General features: G+C 40.7%; 1 protein-coding gene across 1 annotated transcript; it reads left to right on the plus strand.

The window, feature by feature from the left end:
* Positions 1–90: 90 nt before the first annotated feature.
* On the plus strand, positions 91–20,956 carry Rh5 (Rhodopsin 5). The gene is made up of 8 exons (XM_028319530.1): positions 91–292; positions 1,065–1,256; positions 8,473–8,688; positions 9,155–9,285; positions 11,857–11,996; positions 19,179–19,372; positions 19,694–19,795; positions 20,154–20,956. Exons 1-8 carry the CDS (start codon positions 237–239, stop codon positions 20,269–20,271), a joined length of 1,149 nt encoding a protein of 382 aa, XP_028175331.1. The 5' UTR covers positions 91–236; the 3' UTR covers positions 20,272–20,956.
* The last annotated feature ends 1,358 nt before the right edge of the window (positions 20,957–22,314 follow it).

Raw genomic sequence — 22,314 nt, forward strand, 5'->3', positions numbered from 1 at the left:
TTTATTGAATTAAGGAATTAACTGTCACGCACTTTACGAACCGTATAAAAACCTTTCGCGCACTCAACCGGTCACAAGTGAGAAGCGACATCCAATGTCGGACTACTCACTTCGTCATTAAGTAACATAGAAACACCAATATCCAGTCATCAATAGTTTAAGTTAAATGTCAAAATAGTGTTCGAATACGCAATCGGTTTTCTCGCGGCGCCATTTTGAAAAAGCACACGCACAAAATGGCGGAAAACTTCACGGACTTCGACATCGGGCCAGTGGCGCACCCTTTGAAGATGTACGTATTTGTGCTACTTATGCAAATAGGCTATCCGCCTGCGATGCGGGAATAAAAACAAATATTCAGTGCCCGCCGGCCTCAACTTGAGGGAATAACGAGTTCAAGTTCTTAATTTGTTTTTTTATGTCCTTTAACTTTAACCTATTTAAATCTTCCTCTTTTAAAAAGAATTGTGACGTACAACCGAAGTCATTATTCTTCATGCAAACTATAGTACTACTTTTCTTAAGTAATCGCGCCCGTTTTTTAGTTACGAAGGCCTTCAACTGTCCGGAAGGGATTTCCGGGACGTCGGAGCTTTTAAAACGGGATCGTCCATTATAAGATTGTATTTCGATTAAATGAAGTAATTTTGTATCCCGCTTTTGCAGTTTATGACCCTTTTACTGTATTCCGAAATAAGCGGATTCGTAGTACTTAGATCTTCATTCGTAAAGCAATGGGTCTTCTGGATTTCCATATTACCACAGAATAATAATGTTATTCGTATATTACATACAATTTTTTAAAGGAATATACAGCGAACAACATGTAGGGAACTAGGGACATGCCCCATCAGGCCTCCGCAACCCGTTTGGAGAGAGTCGTGCTCCTGCAGTGTTCTCTAAATGTCCTAAGATGTACGCCATAGGTATTTAGACGATAAAAGCATACCTTTGTCGTCTAAAGATAACATTATATCATGGTGCGCATCCTTGGCTAGCTTGATGATGATTAGCGAACATTATTTCGCCTCTACATCATCATTTACAAATTCTTTCTTTCCCAGGGTGTCCAAAGAGGTGGTGGAACACATGCTCGGCTGGAACATTCCAGAAGAGCATCAGGACCTGGTCCACGAGCACTGGCGCAACTTCCCAGCGGTCAGCAAGTACTGGCACTACTGCCTGGCTCTCATCTACACCATGTTGATGGTCACCTCGCTCACTGGGAATGGCATTGTCATCTGGATCTTTGGCACGTGAGTATAGCGTACTGCTGACGTCATTAAGTTCCCTTTGGTTAACAGTGACGTCTACAACTAGCCCGATGGATTCCTTTAACATTAAGTAATAACCTGCCCATTGGACGAATGACCTACTTATTAAACACATTCTAATTGACAACTCTATCACATCATTAGAACAATTATAAGTATTTAGTACGTGACATTATGTAATTAGTAACTTATTTCTAAATAAGTTACTTATAATCGTTCTAATGATGTGATAGAGTCGTCCATTAGAATACTTATGTTTAATAAGTATTAGGTACTTACCTACTTATTCCCTGTGTCCTTGTATTTAGATAATGACTCTCAAATCTCTCACCTCGACTTCCTACTGACGTAAAGTAAATAACATACATCCAAACAGAACTTGGTGTTATTGAAATTGCAATAGACTCAATCATTTGTTGATTTAAAATAGATTTAGTTAACGTTTGCTGGTTTCGAATATCGTCAACTCCAGTGGAAGCCTTTTGATTAATGTCTAATGTACAACAGCATATAAGACTAAACACGTTTTTGTAGCAAAATCGCCCTTATCAAAAGTCAATAAGGTGCACAGTTAACTTGACGTGCTTTCGTCTGTACGAACTACGAACGACGCTTGAGTGCGGTCTCTGGAGAGACTGAGAGTAACTAGGACGAAAAGGAACATTTAAATCGGTAAATTAGGTTTTTCAGTTAAATTAGTTGGCCGCTGTAGAGGCAAGTTAGTGAATGAAAAGCCGAGCTTAATTTTTAACAGCAAACAAAATTGTTAGTTTGCTTAAAAAAGATTACTACGCAGCGCATTGGTTGGTGCCAAATACGAGAATAACTTTATCATCAGTGAAATAGTTAGAGTTTTCAGGGTAAGTAAATATTATCATAGCCATAGAGATATAGAGAGATGCCAACTAAATGCGCTTAGTTTGAAATCACCGAACGTAGAAAGTACTCAACGTTCGATTAATCTAGTACTACGCAAGCAATGTAAACTGTTTACATTATGACGTCGCTGCTGTCATCATTGCTGTCACGAGCAATGTTGTTCTGTTTTTGGGCATATTGCTGTGACACCGGCCCCGCCCCCTTGTCACATCTCCCTTTAGTTTCTGTGACCTGTGATCATAGCCTAATTATTGTAATTAGTAAGTAATTTTAATTAAAGGCCACATTATGCTCTATTTATAGCCTTAATATCAACGTCTTTATTCACAAAAAGCTGGAGCACATGCTCTAAATATAAAATGGTATTATGTAACCACTCATTTTGTGAGTAGTCTAATAACTTTACCCTAATTACATTTTAAAGGCTGAGAAACAAAAGAGACACGTCATGATCCTTTAATATTGCTTACAGCTGTTTTATAACGACTGACTCATTCTCAGTTGATATGTGATGATAAGGTCCAAGATAAAGCACGTTTCTTTAGTAAATACCTTTTCACTCGACTCTTAAGAGACCCAGTGGGCTANCTGTCGCGCCGCGTGACGTCACACTCCCGCGCCCGCTGTGACGTCAGCGGTGACGCGCTCACCTCTCTCGCACGCGGTGCCCACGGCCTGGCAGTAGGGCGAGCTGCCATGCTGTCGCGCCGCGTGACGTCACACTCCCGCGCCCGCTGTGACGTCAGCGGTGACGCGCTCACCTCTCTCGCACGCGGTGCCCACGGCCTGGCAGTAGGGCGAGCTGCCATGCTGTCGCGCCGCGTGACGTCACACTCCCGCGCCCGCTGTGACGTCAGCGGTGACGCGCTCACCTCTCTCGCACGCGGTGCCCACGGCCTGGCAGTAGGGCGAGCTGCCATGCTGTCGCGCCGCGTGACGTCACACTCCCGCGCCCGCTGTGACGTCAGCGGTGACGCGCTCACCTCTCTCGCACGCGGTGCCCACGGCCTGGCAGTAGGGCGAGCTGCCATGCTGTCGCGCCGCGTGACGTCACACTCCCGCGCCCGCTGTGACGTCAGCGGTGACGCGCTCACCTCTCTCGCACGCGGTGCCCACGGCCTGGCAGTAGGGCGAGCTGCCATGCTGTCGCGCCGCGTGACGTCACACTCCCGCGCCCGCTGTGACGTCAGCGGTGACGCGCTCACCTCTCTCGCACGCGGTGCCCACGGCCTGGCAGTAGGGCGAGCTGCCATGCTGTCGCGCCGCGTGACGTCACACTCCCGCGCCCGCTGTGACGTCAGCGGTGACGCGCTCACCTCTCTCGCACGCGGTGCCCACGGCCTGGCAGTAGGGCGAGCTGCCATGCTGTCGCGCCGCGTGACGTCACACTCCCGCGCCCGCTGTGACGTCAGCGGTGACGCGCTCACCTCTCTCGCACGCGGTGCCCACGGCCTGGCAGTAGGGCGAGCTGCCATGCTGTCGCGCCGCGTGACGTCACACTCCCGCGCCCGCTGTGACGTCAGCGGTGACGCGCTCACCTCTCTCGCACGCGGTGCCCACGGCCTGGCAGTAGGGCGAGCTGCCATGCTGTCGCGCCGCGTGACGTCACACTCCCGCGCCCGCTGTGACGTCAGCGGTGACGCGCTCACCTCTCTCGCACGCGGTGCCCACGGCCTGGCAGTAGGGCGAGCTGCCATGCTGTCGCGCCGCGTGACGTCACACTCCCGCGCCCGCTGTGACGTCAGCGGTGACGCGCTCACCTCTCTCGCACGCGGTGCCCACGGCCTGGCAGTAGGGCGAGCTGCCATGCTGTCGCGCCGCGTGACGTCACACTCCCGCGCCCGCTGTGACGTCAGCGGTGACGCGCTCACCTCTCTCGCACGCGGTGCCCACGGCCTGGCAGTAGGGCGAGCTGCCATGCTGTCGCGCCGCGTGACGTCACACTCCCGCGCCCGCTGTGACGTCAGCGGTGACGCGCTCACCTCTCTCGCACGCGGTGCCCACGGCCTGGCAGTAGGGCGAGCTGCCATGCTGTCGCGCCGCGTGACGTCACACTCCCGCGCCCGCTGTGACGTCAGCGGTGACGCGCTCACCTCTCTCGCACGCGGTGCCCACGGCCTGGCAGTAGGGCGAGCTGCCATGCTGTCGCGCCGCGTGACGTCACACTCCCGCGCCCGCTGTGACGTCAGCGGTGACGCGCTCACCTCTCTCGCACGCGGTGCCCACGGCCTGGCAGTAGGGCGAGCTGCCATGCTGTCGCGCCGCGTGACGTCACACTCCCGCGCCCGCTGTGACGTCAGCGGTGACGCGCTCACCTCTCTCGCACGCGGTGCCCACGGCCTGGCAGTAGGGCGAGCTGCCATGCTGTCGCGCCGCGTGACGTCACACTCCCGCGCCCGCTGTGACGTCAGCNTAAATGACAAATAGAATAGACTGAAATGACAGATTGCACTTGAATTACCCTACAGGTTATAAGAGAAATAGCTGACATAAAATCCTAGACAACAGAACGCCTAGTTACACGGCAAGGTATACTTACATTACAAGCGACAAAATATTGCTCTACCGTCATAAAATGGGCTACTTTATTCGGTCCCTTTTCGTGCAAATAAATAGTGGATGTAATGCGCGATAAATAAAACCCGAACCTACGAGAAGTTTGATCCTAGCCTGAACACGGATTCGCAATCATAAGTTTGAAGATACGGGCTAACGTTGTATTGTAGTTTATTCCTGAAAACACTTGCAGTTCAGTTAAAAATAATTCTATAGTACGTATAGACGAAATGTAGCTTCGAATTAAAACATGAATCAAGATACCTACCATAGTGATTCAATCTGCAAGGCTGTTTAACTTGGATTAGATGACCAATAGATATTAGTGTGGTTTTTATGTTTGAAAAAACCATACCAGCGTTTTGAACTCTTATTGCACTGTGCACATAAGTATAAATAACGGTTTAAAATAAATGTTTCAGATGAAACACTTACTCAACAATCAAAACTTTACTGAAGTTCGATATAACCGGTTATTGAAACATGACAGTTAAATTCTTGCAAAAATCCTTGCGCAAAATATACGTAGAAGCTTTTAAGCACCGTTTCTATAACAAGAAGATTCACCAAGTGTCGCGCGAACTACCAGAGTTCAAATCGCTTCCAATGTTCGCGCCGCCATTTTTGCGCCGATCCTATTTATTCTAGCCGTCTGTAACTGTGCCACGCGTCGGGAGATTTCAGATTTTGCAGCTGTTTCCAGAACAGTTAAAGATCGTAAAACTATTATCTGTGGTAAAACGTTAGGCGTGAAACTGCTTTTATTTTTTGAACCAACGAAAAAAGGGAGGAGGTTCTCAAGTCGACGCATAATATTTTTTAATGTATGACCATTTTTTTATTTAAAAATCTTTATTGCACACAAAGATTGCGGTACTAAAGTGGCATTCTTTACCAGTAACCATGATCACACTTATTTTTTTTAAAAGACTCCGATTTCGAAAATTCCTATTTAGTTCGATATTGAACACTATTAACAATAACAAATAAGTAATTTAAAATTTTGCAAAACCCCCTTTCTCCCTCCACATAACCGCAACTAGTTGAACGAATCCAAGCCATCCGTTGTTAGCAAACTACCTACTCCATTTCGAATTCCAACCGAGTCAGTTAGTCCTAGAAAGCTGGAATTCGATCTCGAACCACATTACTCATTTATTATTTGCTTGTTACCGTTTAAGTTATGCATGATATGAGGACATACATGGAATTCCCATTTGTCAGACGTTTCCATGTCTATCTACATTAGGAATCTCTTCGAAGATCGTTTACCTATACAATTAAGGGTAGTTTTAGGTCAATAAGTACCTAATGTTTATCGAATATTATATTCAAAGGTAAAAGCAAAATAAAGAGAGACTAACAAAATGTTACAGGCCACATTTTAATTACAATTATTTATGAATAGGCACAAGTCTTGTATGAAATAATGAATTATAAATGCATTACAATAATATTTTGGTCTCTACCATATCATTGAATAATACAAGTTATTTACTATTATTTCTGCCACAAAAAAGTTTTGGAAAGTGGAAATTAAAATTCGCCACCGGAATTAGGCAAAAAACGAGTTTGTTGATATTCACTTTATAAAAATATTTCTTTAGATATTTGAAAAATGGGTGCATCAATGCGTAAAGTAATAAAGGCTTCGCAAAAAACACTTACCTACATGCTCTTTTCACTTCAATAAAAATCTCAGATAAGCATTTACGCCAGTAAAAAATGTGGAAAAGCTAAAATGGATTTCCAATGTGATCCGTATCGGTTCCTGATGGGTGTGTGTGACGTCATCAAGCGGTTTGCTACGTCACCCTGCCCTTTATCGGTCGAGGATGGAAACAAAATGGGAAAAGTATCTAAACGCCATTACGGGGTATTTTTCCAATGGTGATTTTAAAACCGATATTGACCTACTTTTCTTCTCTTTTGTGAATATGTGGCGAACTCCGGCAGTCTATACACATTACACACAGAATACATTTTACATCTGTCTAATATTATAAATGCGAAAGTAACTCTGTCTGTATGTCTGTCTGTCTTGCTTTCACGCCTAAACCACTAAACCGATTTTCATGAAATTTGGCATAGAGATAGTTTGAGTCCCGGGAAAGGACATAGGATAGTTTTTATCCCGGTTTTTGAAACAGGGACGCGCGTGAAAAAGTTTTTCTGTGACAGACAAAATACCACGCGGGCGAAGCCGCGGGCGGAAAGCTAGTATTACATAAAAGGAATTTCCAATTCCACCAACATGTTGGTTATGTAATTTAACGGCAAATCGCTTTGATTGAACAGTTTTATCCGTATCTGTACTAGGGCACTATTTAAGTTGTGAGCCTCGACAACATAACGTGTTGTTAGACGACATCTGATACTTTTAATGAAAAGTTTGACATTTTTCACTACAACTTTATTCAAAACTTTTTATCATTTAAGCACGTTTTGTATTATTAATATTGAATTGAAAATTATCTTGACTACAAAAACATGGAATTGACATGCGGAAATTTTCGCGCGAATATTTATTATGACTTTCGACGTGGTTAATCAATACAAAACTGAAGCGGTCAGCTAAATTTCACTTTCGGTAATAAAGATCTGTCCTTTACCATTGTAAAACGCTAGTTTAAGAAGTATAATATTGTATGTCATTGTCTCACCAGTGAACTTTGCGAAAGTCGTCCAAAATGACTAATAGTGGCGGAAAACATTGATGTTGTCAAAAAAATGGAAGAGAAACATTGTCATGTGATATATCGTAGGATTGAGATAATCCTAGGCATTAATTCCACTAGCAGTAATAAAATATTGTAGGACCATATTATGGTTAATACGTTTTTTTCTCGCTGGATGTCACAAAATTTTTCGAACGCTCAATAGGACGCTTGTGTCGTTTAGTCCTTGGAAATGTTTGATAAATACGTTTGAAAAGCTTTAAAAGCCGTTTTTAAAATTGTGACAGTTAACGAATTAAGGATCTATGCATAATTATCCTGAAAATAAACAGCTATCGACTATGGAGGTGTTTTAAGATGAACCAATTCCAACAAAAGTCCCTTGCGCTCGGAACACTTTGAAACTTACGGTCGCCTATTTTTCCGAAATATCCGATTATATGACAGAAACGTCACTAGAGAAATTTAGAATGATTAATTCTTAATAGTAAACAGCCACTTTTTTCCAAAAGTCTTCAGTTTAATAAGGGAAACTGACCAGCATAGTCGAATCGCCATTCGTGACGAAAATGTGAGCTTTTACAAGTCTCGTCAAACAATTGACTATTTGAACACTCAAAATATGAAATAAACAGGTCCAACGCTACAAAACTCTTGCTTGGAATCTAAACACTTCTTTTGGTACCTATATATTAAAATTAAATGCGTGAACAGCGATTTATGTAGCCAGAAGTAACTGTCGGTGCGGTCAAAAACCATGCTTTGGAGGTGCCTCAAGCTGAGGGGAAAAAATGCTATGAAAAGTGTTTCGGACACATTAAAAAGTACATAAATCATGAAAGACAATACCAATAAACGCAATCAATACCATTTTAATAATAAACTACTTTGTTTTCATAGTTAGGCTCACAACTTAAATAGTGTCCCACGTATCTGTGCTTTGGTAGAGACGTTACATCGAATAAAACACTCTGTGTATGCTTTGTGAGAAACTTTCTGCATGGAAAAAAAGGGATTGCGTCACTAAGATAGGTTTAATATTCTTTGCCAATAAATAAAATGCTATAAACCACATTGTCTTTCAGATCTAAATCCCTTCGGAGTGCAAGCAACATGTTCGTCATCAACCTAGCCATCTTCGACCTCATGATGATGCTGGAGATGCCTCTGCTCATCATGAACTCCTTCCACCAACGGCTGGTGGGTTACCAGCTCGGTTGTGACATCTATGCTGTGTTGGGATCTTTGTCTGGCATCGGTGGGGCCATCACTAATGCTGTCATCGCTTTTGACAGATACAAGTAAGTTAATTTGTAACTCTAACCCCCTTATTAATAAAAATTATACCCTAGTTGGACTCTGGCTTAAATTGTCATTTAGTACGGAAATGACATTTTAATCCACGGTGTAACTTTTTATTAATAAGGGGGTTATATGAGTCATTTACTTTAATTTTATAAGCATGACTTCGCTTTCCTAAAGATAGTAAAGATGTTTTTTAACTTCATTTTTCTTCTACCAAGTTAAAAACATAATACCTTCAACTCATAGGTCGTCACAAAGTGAAACCCAAAAATCTGATTCTTTCCTAAATGTTGAATCCATTTGGTCTACAACTGTGGGCTTAATGCTCATGTTCACCACATTAAAACTGCCTTCAACCCAGTCGGTTTTTGAACTTTCTGCTCAAGCCCTAGGCCCAAATACCACTGGATTAAACAAATTAACATTATAACATAAGATACTCTGAGCTCTTTCTTTCTACAGGACCATCTCCTGCCCACTGGACGGAAGAATAAACAAAGTGCAAGCTGCTCTGCTTATTGCATTTACTTGGTTCTGGGCCCTGCCTTTCACAATCCTCCCAGCTGCCAAGATCTGGGGACGATTCGTGCCAGGTCAGTTCACACAGCGTATTCTGCTATAATACCTAAAATGTTGATTTTTTAGCTACAAACTTCTCTTTATCTTAATTAATTTCACAAAGAGACCATAATGTCATAATCTGGATTTGAAGTAATTTTCGGCACTTTAAAGTTAAGATAGCCTGTTCCACTGTGGTGGAGTTCCTTTGGCTTATCATCACTTTCCATCAAGAACTTCTCCAGTGTGATTAAAAAAGAGACTTCCTTCACACTTGATTGGTTGGGCAATGAACACATAGAAATTGCAGTAGGTACTGGTCAAGAAGTGTGAATAGGTTTTCAAGAACATGACGAGAATGAAACGATGAAATGTTTTGGGCATGTTCTTTCACAACTTCTAATACTTTTTCTTACTTCTCAATGGAAGAATAAAAAAGGTAAGGTTTAGCTTTCACCTTATTTAACTGCTATCCCTACCGGTTTAAACGACGCTCGTAGCTGTTAATAACAAGATACCCCTCCAATTTATAATAAACGGGCCGTTACACTGTTGCTAATAAAACTGTATCCGTAACTTTAACCGCAAAACGCGACAATTTATCATGCAGTTTATTTACGGAATTTGAAACTGCGAAATACATTTTGCTCGTAAATAAGGATTTGTTTCCATTGTTGTTAGAACTTGCTTATAAATACTTAGTAAATACATAACTCCTTCGTCTAGTTGTACAATTTGAAATGAATTTAATCCAGGCCACGAAGCTATTCGCTGTATGACATATTTATGCCATATAGACATATCAAATGAGTCCAGCTTGCATTCCAAGACTTTTTCCATGAGTTCTATAGAATGATCAACTTGTATCTACTATTGTGAAACCAATTCACAAGAGGTTTAGATTAGGCGCAGGCCATCGATTTTTCGTCGACCGATAGTTTAGTCGGGCAGTTAATCAGTATGGGCATGTATTAGAAGTGCGCACATTACGCCGATTTGATTTGGCCGATTCTTCATACAAACTAAAATCGGGCCCAACTATCGGCCAACTAAAAATCGGTGGTCTGCGCCTAGTCTTACTCTTGTGAATGCCGAATTGGTTTCACAATAGTACAATTTGTCACTTTTAATTAATTTAAATATTTTGTTTGCAATCTTATTAAGATGCTTAAATATTAATTTAACCGTAAGATCTTTTGGCTACTGGGAACATGCCCTAAACAGAGTTAACAGGCTGATTAGCTGTTGCAATTGTGTTCGTAAATTGCGTGCATCCGTCCTTGGATCACCTCATTGTCTTCGCTGGCGGACATCATTTGATGAGTAATCCCGATTATCAATCGTCGGGAGAGCGTTACACTCGTGACGTCATTGGTTGGAAACAATGACATTTGATGTACTGTGGGTCCTGACTCTGTTAGATTTCGGGATTCGAGATTTTCGCTCTTCCACCAATAGAGAGAGATGACGAAGAATAATTTGATATTTTGAAAAATGTTGGCCAATTGTGATAAAAAGCAGCGAAAAGAAATTATTTCACCATTGTCAGTTTCTCTTTAAAAGTTCATGACATATTTTGTTTCATTTTAGAGAATACAAAAGTTACCGTACACATGTACGTACACACATAAGAACTCTTCAAGGACTCATTAGTAACGTTTCTTCCATCCAGAGGGTTTCCTGACAACATGCTCCTTCGGCTACTTCACCGACGACAACACATTTAGGACAATACAAAATAGACCGTATCCACAGACACAATAGAACCTTAATTTCAGCACACCTGTCATCATTCGTAACTCTTCTTCCATTCGGAGGGTTTCCTAACCACATGCTCCTTCGTCTACTTCACCGATGATGACACATTATGACTCATTAGGACACTAGAAATTGTACCGAATACATACACACATAGGAACCGAATTTCAGCATACCTGACCTCATTACCTTTTCATCCAGAGGGTTTCCTGACCACGTGCTCGTTCGACTACTTCACCGACGACCGCACATTTAGGACAATAGAAAATAGACCCTACTACAAACATATAGAACTTTAATTTCGGCACTCCTCATCCGTACCTTTTCTTCCATCCAGAGGGCTTCCTGACCACGTGCTCGTTTGACTACTTCACCGATGACCAGGATATGAAGGTGTTCGTGGCCTGCATCTTCGTCATTATACACTACAAATTAGACCATAAATACATACATAGACACATAAGAACCGAATTTCAGCAAACCTGACCTCATTACCTTTTCTTCCATCCAGAGGGTTTCCTGACCACGTGCTCCTTCGACTACTTCACCGATGACCAGGACACCAAGGTGTGCGTGGCCTGCATCTTCGTCATTATACACTACAAATTAGACCATAAATACATAGACACATAAGAACCGAATTTCAGCAAACCTGACCTCATTACCTTTTCTTCCATCCAGAGGGTTTCCTGAGCACGTGCTCGTTCGACTACTTCACCGACGACCAGGATACGGAGGTGTTCGTGGCCTGCATCTTCGTTATTATACGCTACAAATTAGACCATATACATACATAGACACATAACCTTATTTCAGCACACCTCATCCGTACCTTTTCTTCCATCCAGAGGGTTTCCTGACCACGTGCTCGTTTGACTACTTCACCGATGACCAGGATACGAAGGTGTTCGTAGCCTGCATCTTCGTCTGGAGCTACTGCATCCCGATGGCGCTCATCTGCTACTTCTACTCCCAGCTGTTCGGTGCCGTGAGTATATTTATTAAATTTTGGACCCAAATTACCCAACAGTTCTTCTACGACTTACTTACTTACTTTTTAGCTGACTGGTACCTAGATGCGGGCAGCGCAAGACGACTGTCGTTGTAGAAATCTTTGGAGGAGGCTTTTAACCAGCTGAACGTCATTTGGCTGAAACGAACGAAATTGTCACTTAGTAGTTACGCAATAAAGATTTTGAATTTGAAAAAAAACTAACTTAACGTGACTCAACTAAACTGGCCGCTAGCGGAAAACCCACAATAAATTAATGAAACTCACATGTCTAGACCATGGCAGATAGCCATGTGTTTTAGAACAGATTTGGAATCATATTGATATGATTACGTACAAATCTGCAAGTTCTACAGGTTTGAACCTGTTAAAAACATACAGGTACCTTCACTCTCAGAACTCAAGTCAATTTTATTGAAATAAGAAAAAACTTAACTGTTTGATATAAAAACAAAACTTCTCCAGCTTTCGAAATAAAGCTCAAATCAAACGTAAATTCAACACGTCGTCCTGAAACCTTCAGTTAAGCCTTAAAAATACACGTCAAAATTTCACTGTCGAATAGGTTTCCTTTCTTACGGAGATAAGGGTAGTTCACATGTAGCGCACGGATGCGAGAGCCTGAATATTTTTTACATAGGAATAGCAGCAAAAGCAAATGTATGCTGTTTCTTGTATACTAAATTATCAGTAGATTGATTGAGACCAAATTCGAGAAAAAAACGCTCCACGTTGTGATGTTTGAAAATAATTACTGAAACAAATATTCGCAAAAATTCATCTACAAAGAAAAGAGAAATAGACTGTCATACAACTATTGCATTTCTTTAAAAGTGAAAGTGGTATGTACTTATTACTTCTTTTTTGTTACAAATAAGCTAGCAATCATGCAACTTGTATCTTGCGAAATCAGGAAGTGTAAAACTCTCCGTGAAAAATGGGGTTTAATCCCTTCAGTGTCTTATTGCAATTTCGACGAAATTTTTTTCACAATGTGAAAACGCTTGCGCTCCCGCTTCCTCGAATCACCACGAAGGGGTGTAAGATCCAGGGATTGTTCTCCAGACGAAAGGGCATGTTTCCGACCTATTTAATCGAGGTCTGCCCTCGATAACCGAATGGTACGATGATTAGTTCAATGTTCCATCTCGTTTTCAATTAACCCTCGAAAAGAGTTTGGGGAAAATATTTTTTGGAGCACAACCCTTCCAGCCCACTTGACAATATTCAAATTATTGTGAGCACATGTTTTTTGTCTGTACCTTATTTTTGGACTAGAATAGAATAGAATAGAAAACTTTTTATTTGCAAGTTCAAAGGACTATAGGCGGACATGCTGCGTTACAAGTTACTATTAAATCTTGTCACCTTTTAGACAGATTCGCTAAGTATAAAGTTCGAAGTATAACACATTTTCTGTGTCCTTGCAATTATTTTTAAAGCTTTAACTTTGAAGACAATATGTCACCACCTCGAAAAAGGAGCTGTCTGTAATCGTTTCCTTTCTTTTAATATTTCAAGACCGGAAGACCGCGCATCGAAACTTTTGTTCCATTTTAGAGTCGCTCTAAATGACAAATCACAAACAAACTTTGTCATTAACAGATTTGAAAAAAGGAAACTCGAACCAATCCAGCGTTCAGCGGACAGAACTGTCTGGAGTGTCCGGGAAAGAAAGGAAAAAAGAAACAGAAAAATGTCGACCGAAAGTTGCGAGCGAAAAACGTTTACAAAGTTCGTCACCTCAAATTGTTGTGAACTCGAAACGGATGGGAGTTGATAGGATACTGTGTAATTATTAATTTCGTAGCCGCGGAGTTGTAGAGTTGATTAAATTATAAGTATTAGCGGCTGGCGTGAACCGAACGAGTTAACTTGTTAGCCGATTTTATAAATTATGAACTCGGGCTCCGAGTTTTAGGGTTCGGAAGTGAGAGAATTTTCTTGATAGTTCGTCATCGTAGTTGGTCTAGTAGTGGAAGTAGTTAGCAGGCAAACGAATATTAAATACAGCGTGTCTTGTTTAATCAATGCCTACTTGGCAAAAGACCTAATATTTGTTTGTTTTCAATAAAACTCAGTGATTAGTTAGACCTAATGAGTGCCTATCATCGTTATTTACTTTAGAGCAAGAATTTTTAACGAGCTATTCTGTGATTTTACCTTAAAAATTCATTGTACAAACTCCGTGCGTTTACATCTTACTTAGAGCGTAACTTAAGATTTAACAGAACGTTACTTAGATATTTTACGACAATGTGTTCAATGTAACACGCTAAAACTACTTCAAACCACCAACCTGCTTACCTAGAAACACTCTATCGTTTACTCTAAATTCACCTACATTTCAACTACTCTACTTCTACTGAAATATAAGTTTTAATGGGAAGATTCATCGTCGTCTGTCCAATTAGTTACATAACTGAACCCCTAAAGAGGGAATCAGTCCTTGCCGCTGACGGCTGTTCAGACGCTAACGGGAGTGATCCCATCATTTATTACTTCGCGATTTTTCCTCCTCCGGGAGAATATTTTCCAATTAACGGACACGGCACGTGCTTTCGGTAGGTATAATGAGGATGTTTTGGCTGTTTGGTAATTTATAATTATAATTACTGTTTAAAGTTTAATCTTATTATCAAACATAAAAGGGTTAAGGCGGTTATTACGACTATAATAAAAATCTACGGGATCAATTTAGTAGATTGCCTAAAGCTTAATTTATATCTACTGAATTTTATTACTGATGAAGTAAGTAATTATTACTTTTTGCTTATGAGCCATAAAAATAATAATTTATTTTGAATCTATTATTTATTATACAGCCTACGTACCTTTGTATTGCATGATGTTGCAATATCAGACCTATTAGAGCTACAATTCCATTTTTTTAACGTAGCTCAGTCGCTCATTCTACCCAAGATCCCAAATAAGTAGGTAAGTACGTTTTAACGTCTTCAGAAACCAATTCCCACCCCAAAAAAGAAATCTCGCTGCAACATGATATTTCGTACACTTCAGAATTGCGATTATTTTCAAGAACCAGTTCACATCTTTTGACAATGGCAACAAATTGATTAAAGTTCGAGAGTGCATTAAAAGTTTTCCCCGAGGTGCAGCCCTTACGGTATGCGAGGAATGTTATAAAAGCGGAAACTGCCCTTGTTCCGTCGCCCGCCCAGGTTTCTTTGTATTGCGGACGCTCGCGAGGAAAAGACGACGAAAAAAATACATTAACAATTAAAGTGGAATATTCGTGTCTTATTATTATGAAACAGAATTGCAAGGGGTGTTAAATTTTACAAGTTACAACATCGAGGCTACAAGTCGACACCCAAAGTTAAATATCCTTGATCAAGATTTAAGTTTCAGGTAAATGTTGCCGTGCTAAGGTAATACAAATCATTTTTTTAAGATTTGACGCCTATATTCAGGCTCTATAAATAATAATTCATGCTGTGTAAACGCTGCGCTATACTCCTTGCCAAGATGAATTATATAACTGCTGTAATATTGTTTTTACGAGGCTGTTCCTCCCTCTTTACCCTCATTGCAACTTCTGTGATTGTCCGAGTCCTACTCAAAAAGATGTCTAAGTGTTAAGATCACCAAAATATATGACCTTTAAATTAAGATCAATTATAACTGCTGTAATATTGTTTTTACGAGGATGTTCCTCCCTCTTTACCCTCATTGCAACTTCTGTGATTGTCAGAGTCCGACTCAAAAACATGTCTGAGAGTTAAGATCACCAAAATAAATTGAAATTTCGTAGCACCTGTGCACACGACTGTACACAACAGTTCCAATATCGCGAAATAAAGCGTGCGAGTGCGACTGACCGGAGAGCGCTGTTTGCGCTCTCTCCCACCGATATAAGTACCTACATATCTATGGGGTGAGCTTTCTTCTTGTGGCATTATGGGGTCTTTCATCTATACTCTAGCTACACGCTACACGCATGGTAAGTCCGGTGATCCGGTCACATACTTGTGATTACACTAAAGCCCAGTTTTTTATACGTAGTTAACTATTGTGTTGTGACTTACAGATTGAGTAACACTAGTCATGATTTTATCTGTGTAATGGTTAAATGAACAAACTTGAAAAGTTGTTTGCTATAAACAATCATATTCATCAGCCATAGGACGTCCACTGCTGAACATAGGCCTGCCCTAAACCCTAATGCTTTCCATGTCGATTGATTGGTAGCGGCCTGCGTCCAGCGCTTCCCTGCTACCTTTATGATGTGGTCAGTCCACCTTGTGGGTGGACGTCTCACGCTGCGTTTTATAATATGTACCTAACACCATTGTTGTGTTCCGGCAGTTAGAGGTAAGATAGCCAGTTCTTCCGTGATTGAGGATTCCGGGTGAAGCTCGCTTCCACCTTCGGCCTGATCATCACTTACCATCAGGTGAGATACAGGACAGGCCTAGAGATTCCTCGTTGTGGATTAAAAAAAATATTATAAAAGATTTTTTGACCCTGCGAACTTCGCAACGCCAATGAACATCAGAAATAATGGCGTCTTTTTTTTAAATCAATCCAGTAGTAATTTCGGAGCCCATTTAATACAAACAATCAAAAATCGTACCTACCAATTATAAGTAATTAATGTAGATCAAAAGCCTATAATAATGTGCCTAAAGATGTAACAACACCAAAGCTTCCGTAGTAACTTACCCTCACATTTCTGAATATTACCCTGAATTATTTCAGATATTCAATTTGAAATGGCCCATCTTGCAGAGCGGGAATCTTAATACAATCGTATTGTGTTTTTATAACGAGCCCATATTGTGAGGCTGAGGTTTCCCGGGAAATTAATTTATTCCTACATCAAAGGGATGCGAATGTAGGAAGCCTGGATGGGAATGAACAGAATATTTCTATTATTTACGTAGATAGATATTTTAGACTAGCTGGCGGTGCCCGCTATTTCATATGCGTGAAAATAGTTTGAATAATATTTCCCGTTTTTGCAACATTTTTCTTTACTGCTCCGCCCCTATTGGCTGTAGAGTGATGTTAAATCTTTATAAATGGGCTATCCAACACAAAAAAATACATATCATACATACCAGTACCTAGTTCCTGAAATTAGCGCATTCAAGCAAAAACACTCCTCTGCTTTGTAATATGAGTAAAGATATTCACACAATACCTTTACGTACCTAAAGACTTTTATACGTCTGACTTTTATTGGTATTCCTCAAGTAAATGGTTAAACTTGGGTATTGTAACGCAACAGAAATTGAAATAAATACTTAAGTAAAAGAATAAAACTTCTTATGAAAACTATGTAGTTACATAAATGTAGGTACTTGAAAAAACGTGACCCTCCTATTACGAGTAAAGTCCGGCTAAAATTCAATAATTGAATGATCAAACGAACTTACCAAGTGAAGTTCGATCTAAATTATCCTGTTTACGCCGAAGAGATTTATTTTACCATGTAGTACCCCTGTACAACAAGCCAAACCGCACACAATATTCAGCGCAGTAGTAGTAAAAAACAAAAGAGCGGGCAACCCCACCCCTACCACGCTGTGGGCTCGGTGTCCGAGCGGTCTCATTATATTTAGAGAAGAGATGACATTGACGTTTACCTCCAGGGAAGAAGATATAGAAATCTTCGGGTTGGGAGGGACCATAAATCTCTTCGGCGAAAACAGGATAATTTAGATCGAACTTCACTTGGTAAGTTCGTTTGATCATTCAAGTTAACATCGCGCGTTAACTTGGAGCTAAAAATGGGTCAAAGTTACGCGTCGTGTCACAACGCTTATAATAAAAATGTACGAGCACTTGCACAAAATAGTTGTTACAACCAACCTTGTGTTGGGTCTAATTCTCGTCACTACACTGCACAACTTAAAATAATTACGTTTTTTGTCGGTAAAAACGTCCTGGTGACGTCACTTAAGCATTTTTCTTATACTGCGTGCGGTCGTTGCGCGTGCGCACAAAGGAATGAGACCGCTCGGACACCGAGCCCACAGCGTGGTAGGGGTGGGGTTGCCCGCTCTTTTGTTTTTTACTACTACTGCGCTGAATATTGTGTGCGGATTGGCTTGTTGTACAGGGGTACTACATGGTAAAATAAATCTCGGAGGCGAAAGCAGGATAATTCAATACGGCTATTCTAGCAGTTTAGAACGAAAGTTTAATCTAATATCATGTCTTTATTAAATACTCGAATTGAGCAGATAATTAATAATCTCACTTGACTCGCACAATCCCAAGAGAATGGCTTCCGACGTGTTTGCTATGTTAAAGCAAACTTCGTCGGAGAACTTCGTACAAATTTCACTTAAGTAACACACGCTTACAATGTTAAGTATCGCTCAAGGTACACTTATTCAGACACTGTTACATTAATTAATTCACACTTTCTTGAAGTTACATGAGAGTCATGAGACTACGAGAAAACTTTTTCGGAACTTTTTGCTCTTAGCTTCGTTATAAAGTGTAACATTACAGTATGACAACATTGACAACGCACTACGAGTACTTTATAACATTACAATGTGATGTAAATACGAGTACGATAGTACTTAGGTAACAATCGTGTTAAATATTTACGCCCGTATTCATAAACATTACTATGAGGTCTCACAGTGCGCGTGGAGGCACAGGGTTACACACGAACCAATCACAGAGCTCTATTCAACGTTGTGCGTTCGATTTGCTGCTTCACTTAAGCAAGCATCGTTTGTGAATACGGGCGTTAGAGTCAAATTCAGAATAAGTGATAGACCGAGGCAGAATAGTTCGTAGCCACCGAAGACCAATTGACAGAAATCGCGGAAGAAACATCTTTACTTATTCTCTTTTTGACCTTAAATTTAACACAAATGTACACTAAAAAATAATAGGAAGGGAGGAAAGGAAAGGACCCTTAAGGTACCCCTTAAGAAGATCCTTAAACTAGCACCTCAAAACAAATGCCAAGAAGAAGGTGCGCTGGATCTAAACTCAATCACCATGAACTCATGTCAGCACTAACTTCTATCCATTGTCTTCTCTAAACGGTCCGCCTCCACGAGCGCATGTTCCAAGAGCAAGCCAAGAAGATGAACGTCAAGTCCCTCGCCTCCAAAAAAAGGATGTCGGTCAAAGCCACCAGTACTAACTATCCTTTTTCTTCCAAAGGTCCGCCTCCACGAGCGCATGCTGCAAGAGCAAGCCAAGAAGATGAACGTCAAGTCCCTCGCCTCCAACAAGGAGGATGCCGGTCGAAGCGTGGAGATCCGCATCGCCAAAGTGGCGTTTACCATCTTCTTCCTTTTCGTGTGTGCGTGGACGCCATACGCTTTCGTTACGATGACCGGTGCCTTTGGTGACAGGTAAATATGTGATACATCAAGTAGGTATTTACTACAAGTATTAGAAGTCTTATACGCAGACAAGATGTTGATATTGATACTAATACAATAAGACAGGTTTAGCTGAGCTGAAAAAACGACAAAGAACGAAGAATTAGCTGGATGTAAAATTCAGAGGATCATGAGTTGTTCTCGCAAATAAAGATGACCACGAAGTTTTATGTGTTTCAACCCAAAATTCTAGATCTTATGTTGTTTGTCATATTGTAGCTACTGTTTGACAATTTATCTTTAAATGCTCATGTCCTATTGAGTTGTAAGAAATGCTGGTTGTTTTTCCAGGGGTCTGTTAACGCCCGTGGCTACGATGATCCCCGCTGTATGCTGCAAGGTGGTCTCATGCATAGACCCATGGGTGTACGCTATTAACCATCCCAGATACAGGTATGAACAAGAGTCATCTTTTCCCCTATAAAATACCAAGGTTATGGAAATATAACAGAACTGGCAACCGCCAAAACAATTTCAAAATTAAAGAAAATATTGTGGGCTACTTGACAACATAATCTTTAAATCTTGCAAACTGCACTCAAAGCACACTGTAAAAATTTCGCTTCTGAAATCTAGACAAACACTAATATTGCTGTATGAGATTATTGATAACAGAAATGGTAGGGTACAAAGAACGAGTGGCACGAGTACTAATAAATTTTTAAATTAAATTTGAGCTATCTTCTGCATAAAACTCTGGTGTTAACATAGGCACAAGTGTAAGACGTCCAAAATACCCTTATTCCAACAGGGCAGAGCTCCAGAAGCGTCTCCCCTGGATGGGAGTCCGCGAACAGGATCCTGACTCCGTATCCACATCCACCAGCGTAGCCACCGCCCAGTCCCAGCCAGCCCCAGCGGAGGCCTAGAGGACATATTGATAAACAACTGACTGGCTGAGCAAAGCTGGCGTATCGACACTAAACAAATGACTGGAGACAGAGCTGGTGCGATTGAAGTTGTAAAATTGTGTCACATTGCAGGAAATATTGGGTTGCTTTTTAAATGCGCTTATTTGTGAATTAAGTTGTATTGAATTTGATGACGTTTATAAATGAATGCGCTTGTTGCTGAATTAAGTTCTATTGAATCTAATGACGTTTTTATAAGAATAATGCGCATGAGTGCGCGGTAAACATTCTTGCGAAAAAACAGCTTTATAACCCAGCAAAGCTAGGTGCTAGCTTAGGTCTATGCTTAGTAACTTTAATAATTAATTATGCTTATTTATTTTTACCTTGCTAATAAGTATTTATGTATTTTAAAGCAGTTTCTTTGCAGAAAACCTTTATTAACCCCGCAATGTGATGTTCTCTGATCAAACATCCGTCCATAGGCTAAGTAACGAAGTACTCTATCTTATCATTAAGGGTACTTAAATTAATTGACAATTTCAATTACACCAGCTTTGCATCGACTACGAATAACTGACGACTATTTGCGCAAGTAAAACGGTATCTGAATCTTCCAGTTTATTTTTTTGACGAAGCAATGTAATAAAAACAAAAAAAAAGATAACCGATCGATCCTGACGACTAACGGCTATATTTTTATGAAGCAAATACATAAAAGTTTTGAATCAGAACTTGTTTTATTTATTATTTTTTTTACATTTTATCTCCTTCTCTGGTATCAGTTGTATTAAAAAATCTTTTGGAAAGTTTCAAAAGAAAGAAAACACGTTGTTCAAAGAAAAGAAGAAAGAAGTAACTATCTTCGAAAAGGATAGACTGGCTAGATAGGATTTTCACCAGTTTTCTTGTAAAAGAGGTTTAAATCCATGAATACGATCGATGCAGTAGTTGAACAAAATCCATACGAGAGAAAATAAGTAAGTACATAGGTATAGGCAGAATCTAGCTCTCGTAATAAAAAAAATACGCTAACGGTTTATTGGTACTAAAGAGTTTTTTGTGAAGGTACACGTTCAAATCCCAGCCATTCAACTTTTATAAAGGAAATACTGTTCTAATGAACAATAAACCCGCTATAGGCATTTTTATGACAAGATCAGCTTTAACTACAATTCAACCTCTTCCTATAACGGTTTTATTAAATTTTCTATATTGGAAAATTTATGAGAGAAACTCCGAAGAAAAATAGGTCTTTGTTTCAAATAAGATTTTACAGTGGCGAACTAGTGACCTATTTCAGCTTAATAAAAAGAACGGGTGGCGCGGGTCTATACTAATAATGTAACTAACTCTGTCATTTTGTTTCATTTTCACGCCAAAATACTGAACCGATTTGATGAATTGTTGTATAGAGTTGGAGATAGATAGGACACGAGGGTCACGGTAAAGAGCGATGGAGCGTGCTATGCTTGCAGTTTCCCTGCGTGATTGAATCAGAAATGAGGAGATCCGCAGGAAAACCAACGTAAACGACATAGCCCGCACAATTGATAACTTGAGTGAGTGGCAGTAGGCGGAGCATACCTCGTAGAGCTGATGGCCGCTGGAGAAGAATTTTCTCGAGTGGCGACCACGAGCCGAAAGACATAGTATGGGCAGGCCTCGTACTAAGTGGACCAACGATCTGGTGAAGGTCTGGGGAAGTACCTAGATGCGAGCAGTGCTGGACCGATTGTGGAAATCCTTGGGGGAGGCCTTTGTTCAGCAGTGGACGTCATTTGGCTGAATCGAGGACACGAGACAAAAACATAGGCTATTTTTGAACGCAAAATGAATTTAACAAAAATACACAATTTACGAATGTAAATACAAAACAATTATAGTGATTCGCTTCAACATTATCAGTACATTCTCAATTTCAGTTTGATTATCAGGTTGGGAACATGATTAATTGACAAAGGCAAATAATGAAGTTTGCATGCAAATTATTCGAAGAATAAATTATTTGTTAATTCTCCCTTAATTGCTCTTTAGCATTCCTCATGAAATTAAAACGGA

The sequence above is a fragment of the Ostrinia furnacalis genome, unplaced genomic scaffold, assembly GCF_004193835.3.
Source record: "Ostrinia furnacalis isolate ACB-3 unplaced genomic scaffold, ASM419383v2 OfSCF7244, whole genome shotgun sequence".
NCBI classification, from domain to species: Eukaryota; Metazoa; Arthropoda; class Insecta; order Lepidoptera; family Crambidae; genus Ostrinia; species Ostrinia furnacalis.

What these genes read in the sequence shown, in the direction of transcription:
- Rh5 (XM_028319530.1), top strand. Translation starts at nt 237, where the DNA reads ATGGCGGAAAACTTCACGGACTTCGACATCGGGCCAGTGGCGCACCCT. An exon ending in GTCATCTGGATCTTTGGCAC is followed by an intron (nt 1,257 to 8,472) that starts GTGAGTATAGCG and finishes ATTGTCTTTCAG; the next exon opens with ATCTAAATCCCTTCGGAGTG. An exon ending in ATCGCTTTTGACAGATACAA is followed by an intron (nt 8,689 to 9,154) that starts GTAAGTTAATTT and finishes TTCTTTCTACAG; the next exon opens with GACCATCTCCTGCCCACTGG.